This window comes from Bactrocera tryoni, unplaced genomic scaffold (assembly GCF_016617805.1).
Source record: "Bactrocera tryoni isolate S06 unplaced genomic scaffold, CSIRO_BtryS06_freeze2 scaffold_11, whole genome shotgun sequence".
In the NCBI taxonomy this organism is placed as follows: Eukaryota; Metazoa; Arthropoda; class Insecta; order Diptera; family Tephritidae; genus Bactrocera; species Bactrocera tryoni.
The window spans coordinates 15,081,947-15,102,019 of record NW_024395824.1 but is presented as its reverse complement, the minus strand read 5'-3'; the positions used below and the strand labels follow the sequence as shown (position 1 = coordinate 15,102,019).

Sequence of the window (20,073 nt, the reverse complement as noted above, 5' to 3'; positions counted from 1 at the left end):
CTTAATCACTGCGCTGCAGCACAAGATCTGCTAAAACAAACAGTCCAAGAAGAGAATATAGATGTCGCCTTACTAAGCGAACCATATAGACTGCGTTCGGAGAGCACTTGGTGTAAAGATAGAAGTGGCAAAGCAGCAATATGGGCCTGCAAAGGACAAGCTTTCTCATCCCGCTCCAAAGAAGTTCATAACGGCTTTACATGGGCGAAGATGCAAGGTATATATTTTGTAAGCTGCTATGCTCGTCCTAGCGCAACAATTAGAGAATTTGAAGATTTTCTCCTGGAGCTGTCTCTAGAGACCAGAAACAAATCGCCAATAATAATAGCGGGTGATTTCAACGCATGGTCTACTGCTTGGGGTAGCAGAATTACAAATCACCGTGGTCGCCTCATTCTAGAATTTTTGAGTCAAACAAACCTCACGATTCTAAACAATGGCACAAAAATACGTTTCAAAAGGGTAACAAAGGTTCTATAATAGACCTAATGTTTGCTAACGACACGCTTAGCAGACATATTAAGTGGAAGGTATCAGATATTTACACAAATAGCGACCATATGGCTATAATCGCTGAAGTTTCGTTTTCCCAAGAAAGGGAACTGTCTCGCAGAAATCCCTCTCGAAAACGTAGTTGGCGTGAAAAGGAATTTGATATCGACGTCTTTGAGAGCGTCTGGAGTGCGGCAAAGGCACCAGGCGAAGACGCCACCCACTTAGTATCCGCTGTGCAGAAGGAACTAGTTGCAGCATGCGACGCAACTATGCGCAGGACGAGATACAATAACAATCGAAAGCCGGTATACTGGTGGAGCGACGAAATCGCCAAGCTGAGGAAGCTCTGTCACTCAGCTAGACGTCGCGCTCAACGAAACCAGGGAGGGGAAAACGAAATCCGCCTCAGAGAAGCATTTAAATGCCAAAGAAAGCTCCTGAAGTCAGCCATTATCCGTAGTAAGAGATCCTGTTTCGAAAAGCTATGTGAGGAAGCGAACATAGACCCCTGGGGATCGGCATACAAAATTTGTATGTCGAAATTCAAAAATAAGTCGCAGCTACCTAAGAACGCATCATTTATGAAAAATGTTGTCGAAGCGTTATTCCCCACACATGCATCCATTTCCTACATTAAAAGAAACGAAGCTACGGAGCCACCTTTATTAGTCACAGAAGACGAACTATTGGCAATTGCGAAAAAAATCAAAAACTCTAAAGCGCCTGGAATAGATGGTATACCAAATAGAGCCCTTAAAGAAGCCATAACTCTTAGACCCAGTTTATTTATTAACATGTACAATGCGTGTATATTAGAAGAGGTGTTCCCCGATCCGTGGAAGATTCAGCGCCTGGTCTCTACTCCCAAAGCCAAAAAGCCACCAGAAGAACCTTCATCATATCGACCCCTTTGCGCTGCTCGACACGATTGGGAAAGTGTACGAAAGCATCGTAAGAAACCGCTTGGAACTAGCTATCCAAAAAGCCGGCGGATTATCAGAGAGACAATACGGCTTCATAAAAAAGAGATCCACTATTGACGCACTACGAGAAGTCGTCGATATTGCGAAATGTGCAGTAAGTGGCAAAAGATGGAAAGGTGGCACAAAAAAGTATTGTGCGCTGATTACCCTGGATGTCAAAAATGCGTTCAACTCAGCAAATGGGCAGACATAATTAAAGCCCTGGATGAAATGAGCGTGCCCCTGAGTACCTTCTATAAATATAATAACGAGCTATTTTAAAAACAGAAAGCTGATTTTGAGATTGGACTTAAGGCACCAAGAGTACTTCATCACAAGTGGAGCTCACAAGGTTTTAGTGTTAGGCCCATTATTATGGAACCTTATGTATGACGGGGTGCTAAGAAGACAGCAATCAACAGACGTGAAACTAGTAGCTTATGCGGACGACCTCATGGTGGTAGCAGTCGCCAAACAATTAGCCGACCTGAGAAATAAATGTAATGAGTGCTTAAATAGTCTATGCCAATGGTTCTCATCTATGAGTCTGAAACTGGCGGAGGAAAAAACAGAAGTTTTACTGATAAGCACTAGGAAGATAAAAGAACGAATAGAGCTCACCATAGGGGAATGCAAGATTACCTCGCAGCCGCAATTGAAGTATCTTTGGGTAATACTAGATTCCAAATTAAAATTTAAAGAACACTTGGAGTATACTTCCGCCAAGGCAAACAGAATTTATAATGCGCTATCGAGAATGATGACCAATAGAGGCTGTGTGCGTTCCAGCCGGCGATTCTTAATAGCGAAAGCAATGAGTTCCGTAATACTGTATGCGGCACCAGTATGGATACAGGCAATGGATATAAAAGCGTATGCAAAAGCAAATAATTGCAGTGCATAGGCTTTCTGCAATTCGGGTAATTAATTGCTTTCCGGACTATATCAACCGGACGCTGCTGAAGTATTAGCCAGCATGCCGCCCATTGACATCCAGGGAGATGAACTCGAGCGTTTATATCAATTATCAACGCCTAAAACAGTATCGGTAAGGACAGAGGAGAGAAACAAGAGTACTAAAATGTGGCAGGAGCGGCGGAATTCCTCATCCAAAGGGCGCTGGACCCATCGACTTATACCGGACATCCACACGTGGATAGACAGACGACATGGGAACTTAGATTTCTATCTGACCCAAATACTTAGTGGACATGGATGCTTTAGAAGCTACCTTTTCAGATCCCACAATGACATTAGTCCGAACTGTCCGACGTGTACAGAGCATATAGAAGACTCTGAACATGTATTATTTCATTGCCCTCGATTTTCGAATACAAGGGAACAGCTAAAAACCATACTCGGTGGTAGTTTTACGGTCGATAACTTGACCACCCTCATGTGTCAGTCGACTGATAAATGGAAAGCTGTCAGCGAAGCGTCAGCGAAGCGTCAGCGTTCATAATGACCAAACTGAGATCTTTTCAACAGACTAGGCGTCCGTCAGTCCGCGAAATAGAGGAGACTTAAATGTCTTGTCCCTCCCACGAAGTAATACCTAGCCGGTGGTTCCGTGGGAGAGTCCTGAGTTGGGAGTAGGTTAGGTTTAGCGGATTAAAGTTCCGCACTTCGGCTTTCGATGCTTCCCCCTACTATAAAAAAAAAAAAAAAAAAAAAAAAGAGATGAGGTGCCTTCCAACGTTTTGAAGATGCTAATAGAAACGTTCAAACGAAACAGTATAGACAAAAGGAACAAAGAAAGAGAAGACTATATAGAAACAAGAGAAGAAGGTCCAATAAAGAACAACAAAAGAGTACGGCATAAAGATCAACCGCATCACCGAGTTAATGATACATTTAGCTTAAGGACATTTAAGGGGGATAATACATCTAAAAAAAATAAGTTTTATTGCATAATTTTTGTATACCCCAGTGGGTACGGGGTTTTTCAAGAATATACCAATGGTCGGTGATGCCTGTCGTAAGAGGCGACTAAAACCTAACGGTGGAATAGGTAATAGAATATCTAAAAACTCCTGTGTATATATATAGGCACTTATTCAAAACCAAACGGTTATAAAATAATAATTTTATTTTTCCAGATGACGGGGACAATTGTATTTTTTTCAATAAATATAACATTGGTGGCAGCACTCTTGCAAATCACACCAATAATAGAAGAAGCGGGGTACACAATTATAGAAACGGAAGTCATAGAAATAGTCAATGAAATAAGTACAATTTTACATATTATAAATCCACTCAAAATAACAGAAATGGTCGACCAGATTAAAGAAAACATAGGGCAGTTAAATATTGACAACAAAGAAATTTTGTATAACGAAATAAAAAATATATAAGCAAAAATCACGTCCATAACACCATATATCAAATAAAGAAAGAAGAAAGGTCTGATAAATATTGAGGGAACAGCCTATAAATGGATGTTTGGAGTTATGGATGATGATGACAGGCAAGATAGTGTAGATCATTTGAAAGTTATTGAAGAAAATAACCACAATGCTATTGAAAATTTAAATAAGCAAATGAACATTTCAATTTATCATAAAACCTGTTGAAAGAGACCATAGAATCAGATAAGAAACAAATAATAAAATCTCTAAATGGAATAACCAAAGAACAAAATATAATTGATGGAAATTTTTTGTATAATGACCAAATGAACAAACTAAAATTTATAGAAAATAAAGTTCAAAAAATACATGACAACATAGCGGCGGCAATGTACAATATGGTGCACCCAAGTATGTTAACTGGGGAAGAAATTGAAAAATATGAAATTGATTTTACAAATTAAAATTGTCAAAAGTAGGAACAAACAATTGCCATTCAAATACCGAAGACTTTTTTTACAGCTAAAAGTCAAATAATAACTCCGCTACCAAATAAAAACAAATTACAGATTAATGAAAAAGAAAAAGTTGTCACCAAGATTGGCGAAAACTATTTCGATTATGAAGTGAATAAATCATTCACAAATGTAAAATTATGTAAAAGATGTATATTTTCAAATACATGTGAATTTATATACAATAACAAAACCACAATACAGGAAATAAGCGATGATACAGTAATAATAAGAAATGCACATAACGAAGTAGTGAAACTAAACTGCGATGACAGAAAAATCGCACTAGATAATAATTATGTAATTAAATTTGTAAATTGTAAAATAGGAGTTTTGCAGCAAGAACATAAAAACAATAAAACAGAATATATTCATACCATTGTGTATCCTGTCGAAAGATTAAACCAGAGCTACACACCAAAATTGACATTTAATGATATCGCATTAAAAAAAATTGAAAATTTTCAAAGAAATTGAAGAATTAAAATACCATAAAAATGTATCATATGGTATCAACATAATATTAATAATTATAGTAATGATAATAGTAGTAATCATTGCAAGAATGGCCAAAAAGAAAAGAACTAAAATAAAAATTTTAAATACAAGGATTCAGGAGTATCCTAAAAGAAACGAAGGGGGAATTATGTATAACTGCCCTAATAGCTGTAAATTAAAACTAACTATGCCACAGAGGCATGGATCAGAAGCTGAACGTGATAGGAATGTCACGAGTTAGCATTTTCTAATGTATACAAATATATATATAGAATAATATGTAGCTTAAGGAATATTAAGTTTTGATTTTAATAAACAGTTGTTAAACAAAAATCATACAGTGAAGTTATTATTTTCAGTAGCATTTAATTTGTATAATATAACTAGCTGCTAGCCTTACAAATATAACTCGCGCGGCGAAATGTGAGTAGAGGAATCCCACAAGGTGGAGTTCTTTCTCCCCTTCTATGGATTTTAGTCGCTAACGTCGTTACTGTCGGGAGTTCTCAAAAAACTCGAGGATCGTGGCTGTTGGGCGATTGCCTATGCAGACGATGGGATGTATGGTCAATGGAAAGTTCCTTAGCACCGTGTACGAGTTGACGCAGGGGCATCTCAGCGTTGTAACAAAGTAGTCGGAAGTGGACTCGCCATCAACACAAATAAAACAGAAATGGTTTTATTCAGTAGAAGATATAAGATCGCCTGCAACCGGCGAATACAGTGAAATATTTAAGGCTCATCCTGGATAAGAAGCTTTCATGGAAGCCGAATATCAAGGAGAGATCAAAGGCATCGATTGCCTTTTACTGCTGTAGAGGAGCTATTGGAGGATTCTCCATATCGAACTCTGACGGCTCCTTGTCTGCCCATATATATGGCTGGGAAGAAGCCGTTGGTGGAGAGGGGTCATGAGCTTCTTTATGGATGGGGCAAAGCATGGGGGAAGGTTGGTGGAGGGGTGTACTGTCGGGAGTTCTCTATCAACTTCAGTTTCAGGCTTCCCGACTATTGCAGTTTCTTCCAGGCTGAGGTTGCAGCCATCAAGGTAGCAGCAGATTTGCAGCTCCGGAGTGCGCCTACCTTTAGAGGAGTGACCATTTACTCAGATATCAGAGCGGCGATACTAGCCTTGAACTTATTTACAGTGCGTTCAGGGTTGGTCGAAGAGTGTCTAAGAGTGTGTAGACTGGCATGGGTGCCAGGCCACAGCGGAATCTCAGGTAATTACAAAGCTGATGAGCTAGCAAGGAGAAGCACACTAGAATCATTATCGGTAGAATGGGAACGGGTCGGTGCACCTGCATCCTCTTGTGTTCTACTACTAGATAGCAAGGTCTCGCGGATGCTTGGCCAACGCTGGGCCAGTATCGGTACTTTCGCAGTCGCAAACGCCTTTTGACTCAAGGTAGAACGCAGGAGATCTAGCGATCTCTTTGCCCGCAGTAAGACTAGCCTCTTATTAGTACAAACTTGTATTAGCTACTAAGCGTTTTGCCAATCTGTAAGTCCGAAGACGGGAGTTCTTAGTTTCAATGGCTTCACAAAAGACTACATTTATCAGTCCACGTGCGATCTCTGATCAGCCATCTAACCTAACCTACGTTCGGTATTTCCACATTATATTATCAACTACAAAGCAAACAATGGACACTGTCAGATATATTGGGTAGTTTTAACTTGTATTTTCATATTTATAATCTATAATATAAAAATGAATCGCAAAATGTGTTGATAAGCGCATAAATCAACAACACCTGGACCAACTTGGCTAAATCTTTTTTTTAAATGTTCATTGAAGTTCAAAGATGGTTTTTACGGCGAGAAAACTTCGAATAGTTGCCGGAAACCCCCTGCAAAACGGCCATTTTCTTTTTCCCATACAAACGAATGAATGTTTCTTTGTTAGTAACGCTAGGGCTCGAGAACGGCTGCACCAATCTTGATGAAATTTTCAGAGGTTGTTCGCTGTGGATCGGTAAAGGTTTAGAAATAAAAAAACGTATGCTTTTCGTGAGGAAAAGTCGGAAAATTGGACGATTCCAAAAAGTAAAATTTTTTCACACAATTTTTTTTTTTTTTTAATTTTTTTGTTTTGTTTTTCAATTATTTGAATCGATCAAATTTATCGATTGCTTTCTTTATTCCGGCTATTGAAAAGAAAAATTATTGAAAATTATTCAGTGAAAACGTTATGTGTGTTTCACACAAAGTGATCAATTACAGATTGAAATTTGTTGCGATGTCGGTCGGCGTTATTTTTGGCTGCCATACGTTGCCCAAGGCACATGACCAGGTACTACCAGGATGCGATGACATACGTGTGGAATTATGGATCGCGGTCAATCAGCAAGCGATCGTTACGATGTCACAGCACGACTTTTTAAACAACATCAACGATGTTTGATGGACTTTATCTTGAAGCAACGTATGTAAATACTATACTTTTATGATGATGTTAGATGCTGGATACAGAGTACATTCAAAAGCAGCAAAAAAGAGGTTTGACGCACGCACACATTCTTCTTTGGATGGTGGATGGTGGTTAAGCCAGATCAAATTGACGAAATCACTTCTGCGGAAATTCCTGATCCAGAGAAAGATCCAGTGTTATACGAAGTGGTGAAAACCAATATGGTTCATGGACCAATCACACTTCGGTTTGTATGCTTTCGGAAACACAAACTGGAAATGCTCTATTCGGAAATACCATGATATTATACATGGAATGCATCGTCGAAGAAATAGTTACGCAGAAAGCAAGACCAACCAGTAGATGGATATGCAGGTGTGTTCTCAACTAATGCATTAGGACGAATTTACACAATCCACCCCAAAAACGAGGATTGCTTCTAACATTCGGTTGGTATTAATTAATGTACGCTGTTCAACTTCATTTGAGTCATTGCGTACTGTGAATGATACGGTGTGTGCAAATTTTTGAGAAGGAAGCCAGCAATTACAATTGCTGGACATGATAATCACTGGAATCAAACGATGGACAATGCGATAACTACTTCGAATGCCACTGAAGGTTGCACACTTTTAGCTATGATCATTTCAACATATCAACCTTCAAATCTGCGTCAATTATGGGATACGATCAAAAATTACATTACCAAAGACATTTTACATCGTAGTCGCTAAGGATTGGAAATGGGAAAATTCCGATATTCTTGACAATGAAGACGAAGCCGTGAATTATTCAGTGGAATTTCTAAACTCTATGCAGAAGCTTGGTATGCCGCCGCACCACTTGCGTCAGTGTAGGATCAGTCATTATAATGTTTCGCAATCTTCATGCGCCTAAACTGTGTAATAAAACCCGACTGATTGTGATGCAGCTATCGAATACGAGGGGGCAGAATGCTTGACTATACGAATTTCTTTGAGTTCTAACGATTTACCATATCAGTTCAAACGTATTCCGTTTCCAGCAAAAATTGCATTTGAGATGACAATCAACAGGACACAAGGATAATCGCATCGTGTGTGGCATAAATTTGGAAATGCTATGTTTTTCCAACGACCAGATGTACGTGGCGTACACTCGAGTTGGAAAATCATCTTCTCTGTACATTTACGCACCGCAACAGAAACCAAAAAGCTGCGTTAACGCGTGGATCAATACGTCCCGGGACCGACGCATAGATGGCGTTGCCAGCAAAAGTTTCGTATGATTTTTCATAAGTACCAACCTTCAAAAGATACCTGTAAAAATTTCATGTCATTCTGATGTTTGGTTCACGAGTTACAGTGATTTAAGTGACGCTTGTCTTGATATTCTCAAAACAATGGATTCGAAACAGTTTCATGTGTTAATTTGTCATTGCTTTGTGATGAATTAAAACACAGTGCAAGCTCAGCAATGGCTTGAAAAGTGCTACAGGAAATCTGCCCTATCAAAAACAACCATTAGTCGGTGGTATGCTGACTTTAAAAGTGGTCGTACAGACACTGAAGATGCTGAACGCTCTGGCCTGCCAAATGAGGCAATTACATCGGAAACCATCAAAAAAGTCCACCAAATCGTTTTTGACAACCGTAAATTGAGATTGCGTGAAATGGCTGACACCTTAAAGATATCATATGGCAGTGTGTACACTATTTTGCATGAACATTTGTCTATTAGAAGCTGTTGTCGAAGTGGGAGCCGCGTTTGCTCACGGTGGATCAAAAACGACGTGTCGTTGATTCTGAGCGCTGTTTGAAGCTGTTTCGCCAGAACAAACCGGATTTTTTGCGTCGGTATGTGACAATGGACGAAACCTGGATCCATCACTACACTCCGGAGACAAAGCGGTCGTCACCCGAGTGGACTGCAGTCGTTGAGAAGCGTCCGAGAGTTGAAGAGGGAAGCGAGACGCATTTGCAGACAGAAAAAGAAAGATGCCGATTTGCGTGAGTATGAAGAGCTTGATAAGCTGGCCGACAGGGGTAATGCTTCAAAATTCTAGAAAAAAAATGGGGCGGTTTACAGAAGGTTTCAAGACCGGAGCATACTCTTGTAGAACCCCAAAGGTGATCTAGTCACCGATGCCCAGAGCATACTTAAATTATGACGGGAACACTTCTCGAGCCTACTGAGTGGCAGTGAACGTACAACGCCAGGAGATGGCGAACCCGATACCTCAATCGATGACGATGGAGCAGACATTCCATTGTCCGACCATGAAGAAGTTCGAATAGCAATTACCCGCCTGAAGACCAACAAAGCGGCGGGGGCCAATGGATTGCTGGCCGAGCTATTCAAACACGGCGGCGAAGAACTGATAAGGAGCATGCATCCGCTTCTTTGTAAAATATGGTCGGACGAAAGCATGCCCAACGATTGGAATTTAAGTGTGCTATGCCCAATCCATAAAAAAGGAGACCCCACAATCTGCGCTAACTACCGTGGGATAAGCCTCCTCAACATCGTATATAAGGTTCTGTCGAGCGTATTGTGTGAAAGATTAAAGCCCACCGTCAACAAACTGATTGGACCTTATCAGTGTGGCTTTAGACATAGCAAATCAACAACCGATCAGATATTCACCATGCGCCAAATCCCGTGAAAAGAGAATCGACACACACCACCTCTTCGTCGATTTCAAAGCTGCTGTCGACCGCACGAAAAGGAGCTGTCTTTATGCAGCGATGTCTGAATTTGGTATCCCCGCAAATCTAATACGGCTGTGTAAACTGACGTTGAGTAACACCAAAAGCTCCGTCAGGATCAGGAAGGACCTCTCTGAGCCGTTCGATACCAAACGAGGTTTCAGACAAGGTGACTTCCTATCGTGCGACCTTTTCAACCTGCTTCTGGAGAAAATAGTTCGAGCTGCAGAACTTAGTCGAACAGGTACAATATTTTATAAGAGTGTACAGCGGCTATCGTATGCTGCTGATATTGATATCATTGGCCTTAACAACTGCCAAGTTAGTTCTGCTTTCTTCAGACTGGACAAGGACGCAAAGCAAATGGGTCTGGCAGTCAACGAGAGCAAGTCGAAATATTTCTTGTCGTCATAAGTTTGAAGTTGTAGATAGTTTCGTATATTTAGGAACCGGTATACACACCACCAACAATGTCAGCCTAGAAATCCAACGCAGGATAACTCTTGCCAACAGGTGCTACTTCGGACTGAGTAGGCAATTCAGAAGTAAAGTCCTCTCTCGACGGACCGGCTACCAGCTGGGGGAAGCAGAGGAAAAGGAAGACCTCCACTCCGTTGGAAGGACCAAGTGGAGAAGGACCTGGCTTCGCTTGGAATATCCAATGGGCGCCACGTAGCAAAAAGAAGGAACGACTGGCGCGCTGTTGTTACCTGGCTATAATCGCGTAAGCGGTGTCTACGCCAATAAAGAAGAAGAAGATAAGAAATGTTCAATAGACTTGTGTTAAAATATTTTCTTTATTTGCTTTAAATTTTACAATACAGGTTTCAACATTTAGCATGCATAATTACCTTTACTACTTTTTCATTTGGGCATTACATGTAAATAAATACGTAAACAAGCGTATATACAGACATTTAAAGTAATAGGCATTTTAAAACATATTATAGATTTCATTTAATGCAAATAATATGTTTGGTGTGTGAATGCTGGTGGATTAATAAAACTTTATATACTGATGTAACATACTAAATGTAAAAACAGTTTATTGAACATATAATATAAGAATAAGAATTTTATTCTATACGCTGCGTATAGTATATACAGCTGTCCACCAAATACCAGAAGCGACAAATGAAATTTATTTATTCACTTTAAAACAAGAAAAATTGTTTTACTTATATTACTATGTTTTATTCTCTGTCACTGCAGCTTACACGAGATAAATTTGAAGTGTTAACAAAATAATGTTTCAAAGACAAAATAAGAAAGGGTTTAAGGAGAGTCAGAATTAAAAAAAAATCTTATGCTTTTCATATGCTAGTTTAAAAAAAAATCTCTACGACTCAATATTTCGAATTTGTACTCAAGCATAATATCTTTAGCTTAGCCGTTTGATAAAATTTTTCTGTACGCTTTTCCTTTGTTATCCTAGATTTTTTACCTTTTAATGGCTACCATATTTCAAAATAGCAAGTACTTGTAAAAATTACTACTATAAAAAGGTTTTTTTCTATGCAATAGTTAATACATTGTTAAGGAATACTTTGAAAAGGAAATATTGAATAAGCTTATTTTTATTGAAGAAAGCTCTAAAATAACTATCGTACCAAAAAATATTTAATTTTTTATTGTGCAAAATTCTAAAATGACTATCGTTACACACAAAATTGTTTACTATTTGTTTGTAAATGGGTTCAATTTTACGAAACGTCACTTTTTCTATTATTTGGTGGACAACTATTTTTCGAGCACATGTTATATGCATATAACACATTATTACATTCGTATTCTATTATATAACTGCCATTTTCATGATTTTTCTTTAATTAAATGCTTCAGCTCATTGCAACCTCCACTTTATCTAAATATTTATTTTCATTGATGACCATAGAATAAAAGAACATTCCCAAAACATTTGATTAAGCGGACATCATTTCAAACAAATAGAAAATTATTGCCATCAACAACTTATTTTCGTTTGTACATCTTACTTGGCAGAAAAGAATTCAGGAACTCGCAGACATCATCCTATGACATATATGTATGTACATAAGGCTTTTAGCCATTTTCTCGATCTGGTTTTTCAATACTTTAAACTACAATAAAGAAAAGACTTAAACTTTCTAAGATAAAAAAAAAGTGTAATTACCAAGCAACAGATTACTTGGTTCGGATCTGTAACAGAAGGTGTGCGCTAGCCTGTGTAAGATATTTTCATATGATGCTTACGGTTCTAACATAGAATTTTATTGTTGTTCAAATATATTACTTCTATTTTCATTTATAGTTGATGTAATTGACGAGTTAAGTGTACTTTCATTACCATTGTTGACAGAAGCCAGTATACTTGAAGACACTTTTTCTAACGCTCCAACAGGCAACTTATCAATTTTGCCCATACAATCTTCAATTAACGCGTCTTCGGGGTTCTGCTTATTCACTTCTATATCTAGCAACATCGTTTTTTTTTCATGTCCGTCACTACGGTAGTGAGTTGTTGAGTTTACACCTTCATAAACATTCGGAATAACATTAATATTGGACGTTCGATCAATTATATGATGTATTAGAGCATCATCTGGCTGTACAATATGTTCCTGTTCATGCTGTTTGAACATAGGTAACACGTTACCGTCGTTCGCACTAATATTCTGGGTTTCGGTCGTACCAGCTTTCTTTCCATTACTACGAAATATTGATTTCTTAAAATTAGTGTTATTTTTATCTCCATTGAACTTACCCAAGACTCTTTACTACCTGTACAGGACTTGTAATATTACTTCGTTGGATAATAGATCGAGAAGAACCTGTGAAATCCATATAAATAAATAGTTAGTTTTATAAAGAGGTTAGCAATCTCTGAAAATTCTACCAATTGAGTTATTATTTAAAAACATGTAGTATTTCCCCTTTTTCCGTATTATGATTACTTGACTAACTTATGTACTGTAAATATTAAATTACTCGTTAAAATGCCCTTAAGCTAGTATTACTCACCATCTCCTTCAATGTGCTTTTGAGCTTCATCTAATATTTGCACAACATGCTCTTCAGCGATTCGACGTATATTATCTATGCCATAGTTTGTTTGTATCAATTGTGATATATTATTGGGTGTTAGTGAATTCATCTTCATTGACGCGCCATTTGCAGATATACCTTCTGCGATTTCAGTGGGTACCGTCACATCATTCACACCATGAATTTCATTTTTCTTTAATATACAATTCCTAAGGGATTTTTGTCCACTAAACAGCAATCGATCTAGTGTAGTTTTAGCCATGTTTTTTTCGATGGCATCAGTCACAGGTTCCATATTAAATATACATTTGTCTACAATATCGCGTCTATTAATATTGCATAAAGCATGCTCTAAGCGGTTGCCTGTGGCTTTATGACCTTGTTGACGCAACCAAAGTCGCAGCATAATCATTGCTTTTTGAGATGGACTCTCCGTGTATTCCGCATTAATAACCTCGTAATCGGTCTCGGGGACACCCAATTCTTTAGCCAAGCGTATCCAGTCATCATTTATAAAATTACATACATCCGATAAGCGTATATCGGCTCGGTGTAATGTGTTGTTTCCTTCTGGATGTATTTGCAGTACATTTACTTGGTTTAGACCTTCTTCTCGAACAACTGAAGATCCGTCTAAGTCATTTGAAAGTTTCAACGCTGTTATCTTGAAACCTGCATTTAACAAATCTTTATAATTGAGACCAGGATCAATTGTTATATTATTTAAACATTTCTGGCTACATTTAAAACGATTGACACTATCAACAATATCAGAACCTTCTAGTGATATGTTTAATACACAGATTGGTTCCTGTGGTGGTTCACGGATACCAACTTTCGGATTATTCATGAAGCTTATGCGACCGTAAGGCTCCTCTTGATCTTTAACATGCACAATGAAAGAAAGGCGATTTTCGCGGAAGGCCTGAAATTTTAAATTAAACTGTTCGCCTGATTTCAATACAGGTATCAAGTTGCCTGCAAACTCCAAATAAATATCTTGATCGCCAAGCACTTCCACATCTCTGCTTTTAGCAATTTCGGTAAAGTACTCTTGCTGCTCCAGGGTTTTATCTTCTTTGTCATCCGTCATACAAAACACAGAAATTTTTGCTTCATTTAATGAAACTCGTTTGGCAAAAACCACAAACTTTACCACAAATGGGACTTGAGCCATGTAAGAATATAGTTCAGTGGCCATACGGCTAGCGTCCGAGATATTACGACAATCCATTAACCAAAAACGTGCCGATACTGTCGTAGTAAATGTGACACTATCCTTTACGAAAGCAAAGGGTGTTGACCCAGTTACATCTTCCCAGACCGCGTGATTTTGTCCCCCTGTTATTGAACACAAAAGCCGTAAAGTTGGAACATTGCCTGTGTAAGGGGAATTCACCATCCCTTGAGTAGACGCCTTTGGAGCTGGTATGCTGAGCGTAATAGCCTTGTGAAATTTCCGACGGCGCGGTTCAACGGTAACCACTGGCGACACAGCCACACCTTGGCCCAGAAGTTTGCTGCAACCGTTCAGATCAACTGGCTGTGCCTGAAGACCGACACGAATCTTCTTAGTGAGAGCGTTAGGCGGAAAAATTGCCTGTACTTGCGGCACCGCTTCTGAAGAGACGGTGCCACCGTCAGGGCCAATAGCATGAACCTCCTGCCGAATACGAGATACTACCGCAAAAAAATGTGGAAACGTGCGAGTTAAAATGCGTACGATACGACTAGTGTGCAAATCTTCCATTGGATTCAGTTCACCATTTGCCGTTTCCTGAAGAAAGTCTTGCATAACTTCATCACTATCGAACAATGTATGTTCCCGCCAGCTATCTCCGTTGTCTGAACGCAAAATTATTATTTCTCGCTCCTTGTCTCTCAGTGACCCAAAATGCGGTACCTCAAGAACCACTGACCTTAAAATTAAGGAGAAACATTTCAGTATATACATTTAGCCATGGAAATAACATACCTAAGAAATTTGCCCTCGACAGGAGATAATTCCATTATACGACTAACTAAGGCTTCGCCTTCCATTAAAGGAGGCGAATTGTGTACTCTTTGTGGTTTTACATAACGACAGGTGATACGTGTTGGCTGCGTACAAGCTTTTGGGGGAACAATCAAACGAACTCCACTGTGGCGGCAACCTCGCATCGAGCCACCACGTGCATCCACAAGGAACGATACCAGGAAACTGGAAATTGTAAATATTTATATTAGTAAACACCTTACATATCCATTCAATTAAAACACACTTACCCCAAGTGAACAGGAGGCCGAGTAATCGGAACATTGTCATTCTGCTTCAAAGAATATTGATTTGATGATGCAAAATTAATGTCAGCTAAACAAAAATAATATTATTAAAATATAGTTGCGATCAGTGGAAAACTTTAAACATCTCGACAAGCATTTTGGGTGCTTGTGAAGATATACTCTTCCAATACGTTATCCCTTTATTGACCCATATGAAATGATACGTATAGGCCCAAAAATAAAAACGTTAAAAAAACACATAGCTGTGTGCTAAACCAATTAGCTCCCGTCGACGTCTTCAATAGTACCCATTGAAAATTCAATATTATCTCCGAGAAAGACTTGTTGTATTCCCGCACTATTTGAGTGATAGCGATATAAAAAAACAAGTATCTGCAGTAATAAAAATACCCAACGATTACCCTCCTCCCGCCCAACCGAAGCGAGGGCCGCAATCCGCGAACGAACGGAATTAGCCGAGTCATAAAAGGCAAGAGAGTTTTAAGCGTTGCGATCTTAAGCTGCTCAGCTACAGCTATCGTAAGCAAAAACAGCAAACCGGTAACTTCTTACCATTCACAGTTCAACCGTTAGTTAGTTATTTCTAACTACATTATTTCAAGGTTAATTAATAACAGAAAAATAATATTTTGTGAAGATCTTTATCTTGATTTTGATTGGTCAGTTTGAATGGAAGTTGTTTTTATGCTACCAGGTTTTCCAATAGGGATGATATGATTTCAAAGAGATGTTTCGGGCATATTCAACTCATCATATGTATTTTCTTTTTTCACTAATGTTTAAAATTTCATCATGGAGAGATGAACAACGTTAACAACATTACCAAAATTATCATTCTCCAATTGCAACTTTTCGTGCGCTTTTGCCATTTTTCGGTCGTAATAATCGTCCACCTGTGGCTGCTAATCGTCGAATTGTGGAAAATTTCAAGCGTGCAGTTTCTTTACATAACATTCAAGTGTCATTAAGACAAAAAACTGATCGAAGTAATGAAAATATTGCTGCCGTTAAGCAAATTTTGTGAAAGACCACAATGTGACGTTCTATCTTAAACCAAAACCTAGCGGATTTTGAGAAAGGATTTGGGCTTGTATAAAATTGAAGTCACTCAAGAATTGAAGCCATTGGGCAACTGTAAACGTCATGAGTTTGCTGCTTTTGCCTGGAACAACTTGAAAACGATAACGATTCTTTTAATAAAATCATCATCTCCGATGAAGTTCTCTCGCATCTGAGTGGTGCTGTAAATAAACAAAACTGTCGATTCTGGTAAGAAGAAAATCGACAATTATTCCTGAACAACCATTACATTCACCTAAATTGATAGTTTGGTGTGGTTTTGGGTCTGGTGGTATCATCGTCCCGTACTTCTTTCAAAATGAAGCTGGTGACGCCGTTACTGTCCATAGAGAGCAATATACAATATATATATCGATGATATCCAAATTTTTATGGCCCCAATAGTGGAAAAAGTACTCGGAAACTGGTTTCATCGTACTCGTTCATGCAAAAAAAGTAGTGGAGGCCATTTGAATGATGTTATCTTATTTGTATCGATTATACTTCACATTAAATAACATTTGAATTTCCTTAACTTATAGTGCGCTTTTTTTTTAAATCGTTTCATTCTTATTCGAAAGCTCTGTTTACGCAGACGGGCATGACATATATTTAAACTTCGAGGCAAATGTAAGGCTCGCTTTTCTGAAAAGACGGGCCCGGAGGGAATTGGTGCAGGAGTCGCAGGACCGTTTACAAACTCTACATACATATGGGACGTTTTCCAACCATTTACCAAGCAGAGGTCTTTGCTATAGGTCAGTGTGTGTAGATAAACCTCTAACGCAATTATTGCAATGAAAGTTTCGCCATTCTCAGCGCTAGCCAAGCGGCACTTAATCCGATTTCAGCAAGTAAGTGCAACAACTCCAACTCCAAGGCATGCACCCGACAAAGTTGCTAATGGCTAATTACAACCTCACTAGGTTTTAAAAATGTAATTAACCTCTTGTAAGACAAATTTTTGCTGCTTATCGCATTTTACACTAGGTACTACAAGCTCAAGAAGCATCTATTTTATATGGCTCTTGGATCCATATATCCGGATAGGGATTACATATCCTCTATAGCACCCAGAAGTATACTGGAATTCATCAGTGTGCTGGGTTTATGTGATTCGTTGTGACAGAGGGGAATTGTGACCTTCTCAATATTTATCTATCTCTATGCAGTATCTATTTATTTAGAAATTACCACACTTAAAAAGTTATTCACTATGAACATACGACTATAGGTATGCACATAACCACTGACACATAACCATGCATGTTACCCTTATATGTTATAGTAGTAAAATATCTTCAAAAGTGGTAGATATTTACCTTTATCGTTTTGAATAATGTTACGACCAGTTGATTCTGTTTGAAGAACTTGTTGGATATGTTTTTGTTGCTGATGATCATTGTGATCGTCAGTATTGGTTGTGTCATAGTTGTGATTATCTTGATCGGACGCTTTTAAGTCATCAGTAGCCATGTATTTATATTGTTGATGGTCAATATTTTCGTCTCCACCTTCGTCTTCGGAATCTGACATAAAGGTTTCATGCATCAATTCTGGTGCTACTACTTTGTATTTCTCTTCAAGTACGCCAGTTATAGTATTCGTTACCGATTTTTCTGTTACAACTTTTAGAGTTTCAACTGCAGTAATATATCCCAAATTGTCAGCAATACTTAGTGCAGTTTGGCCGTTCTAAATAAAAAAGATTTAAAAGCAAATAAAAACAGTATGATTATTATCACTTTTTCTTCTAAATGAATACAATCTTTATTATTACCGGCTAAATATGCAGAAATTTGTATGTGTATTTTGCGATACACAAAATTATACACACAAATTAATAATAACGTTGGCACAAGAATAACAAAAATGTAAGTGCAAAACAAAAAAAAAACGTGCCTTACTATACATTCAGTTTGAACTCACTTGGGTATTTTGTTAAGAAAATACGAATGAACGTTGAATTTATTTTTAAACTTGAGATCTCGATCTCTAGTACAATTTTTATTTTCACTAATTTGCGTAAGTTTTTCCAGAAATATAATTGTATTTAGATATGGTATGGTATTTGGTAGCCACAGAAATTAATAGCATGTGTTTATCCATGTAGATATACTATGTACGCATTGGTACACCGTAGGCAAACTTAGAACTATTCGGAAAAAGATCTCTATCTCTAATACAAGTCTCATGCTAACTAAATTACTAAGTATTTTTTAGAAATATAATTGTATTTATATAGTATATGTACATAGCTATACAACTTTATAGCTACTCTATATGTCTTTATACATGTACTAGTGCAATATTAAATAATATTTCTTACAATTTGTAGATTATGTAGATATGTGTGGCAATTTAATTATAGCAACATATATGTATATAAATACGAACGAATAAATTAAAATGCTAAAATTAGAACATTGGTATTTGTGTGGAAATAATCTCTAAATACTTGATATTACTAAACAATTTGATAACCGGCCAACGGTTTGCATCTAACAGAATTGAATTTAATAAGAAAAAAAAGTATCTTTATGAAGATCTCCCTTGGAATTAAGTATTAAAAACAACCTTTAAGTGAACAATCTTATAATTTGCAAAATAATAATAATATCTGATGGATCTAATTCATGTCTTGTCTGTGTGTAAAAATTTACATATCGTGAGGTTACATTGATCGACTTGGTAAAATTTGAGTAAATCCATGATGTTGGGATTAAATATAAAATTTTTATTTTTTATTTCCGATGTTGGGATCGATTCTGACTGTTAATGCAAGATGTTTGGGATTAAAAATTTACAAGTTTGAGAAAAAGGCCTTCGGGCATTTTCAAAGGGTTTAACAGAAATGGTTGGGTAACCTCACTTTCCAAATTTGGCTGAGATTAGTTAAGTAGATCCTGAGATATAGGATTTCACCTAAAAGTGGGCGGTGTCACACCCATTGATACCCGCTCCTATAAAGCCCTCCTGCCATCCTGGTCATGAAATTTACGGATTGTTGCTCATTTATTTAGTAAGTTACAGCACTTTTAGTAATTTTCAACATAACTACTATATAGGGAGTAGGCCTTGTTATTAACGGATTTTACCCATTTTCACAGTATGCACGCTACAAAAAGTTCTCTTCACTAATAAGGAGCATGCGTCATCTTCTATGTAGAATATGGTCGGACGAAAGCATGCCCAACGATTGGAATTTAAGTGTGCTATGCCCAATCCATAAAAAAGGAGACCCCACAATCTGCGCTAACTACCGTGGGATAAGCCTCCTCAACATCGCATATAAGGTTCTGTCGAGCGTATTGTGTGAAAGATTAAAGCCCACCGTCAACAAATTGATTGGTGTGGCTTTAGACCTAGCAAATCAACAACCGACCAGATATTCACCATACGCCGAATCTTGGAAAAGACCCGTGAAAGGAGAATCGACACACACCATCTCTTCGTCGATTTCAAAGTTGCTTTCGATAGCACGAAAAGAAGCTGCCTTTATGCCGCGATGTCTGAATTTGGTATCCCCGCGTTGAGCAACACCAAAAGCTCCGTCAGAATCGGGAAGGACCTCTCCGAGCCGTTCGATACCAAACGAGGTTTCAGACAAGGCGACTCCCTATCGTGCGACTTCTTCAACCTGCTTCTGGAGAAAATAGTTCGAGCTGCAGAACTAAATAGAGAAGGTACCATCTTCTATAAGAGTGTACAACTGCTGGCGTATGCCAACGATATTGATATCATCGGCCTCAACACCCGCGCCGTTAGTTCTGCTTTCTCCAGGCT

At 38.2% G+C, this 20,073-nt stretch overlaps 1 protein-coding gene across 1 annotated transcript in view; it reads right to left on the bottom strand.

Moving 5' to 3' along the window:
* Positions 1-10,689: 10,689 nt before the first annotated feature.
* The window catches only part of LOC120779531 (ankyrin-3), a 107,176-nt gene continuing 97,792 nt past the window's right edge, over positions 10,690-20,073 (bottom strand). Inside the window, exons 6-11 of the mRNA XM_040111877.1 lie at positions 17,610-17,982; positions 15,211-15,295; positions 14,921-15,145; positions 12,922-14,864; positions 12,665-12,731; positions 10,690-12,609 (exon numbers count right to left, since the gene is read on the bottom strand). Coding sequence (XP_039967811.1) covers positions 12,171-12,609; positions 12,665-12,731; positions 12,922-14,864; positions 14,921-15,145; positions 15,211-15,295; positions 17,610-17,982 — 3,132 coding nt within the window. The 3' untranslated portion in view covers positions 10,690-12,170. The remainder of the gene's footprint in view (positions 12,610-12,664; positions 12,732-12,921; positions 14,865-14,920; positions 15,146-15,210; positions 15,296-17,609; positions 17,983-20,073) is intronic.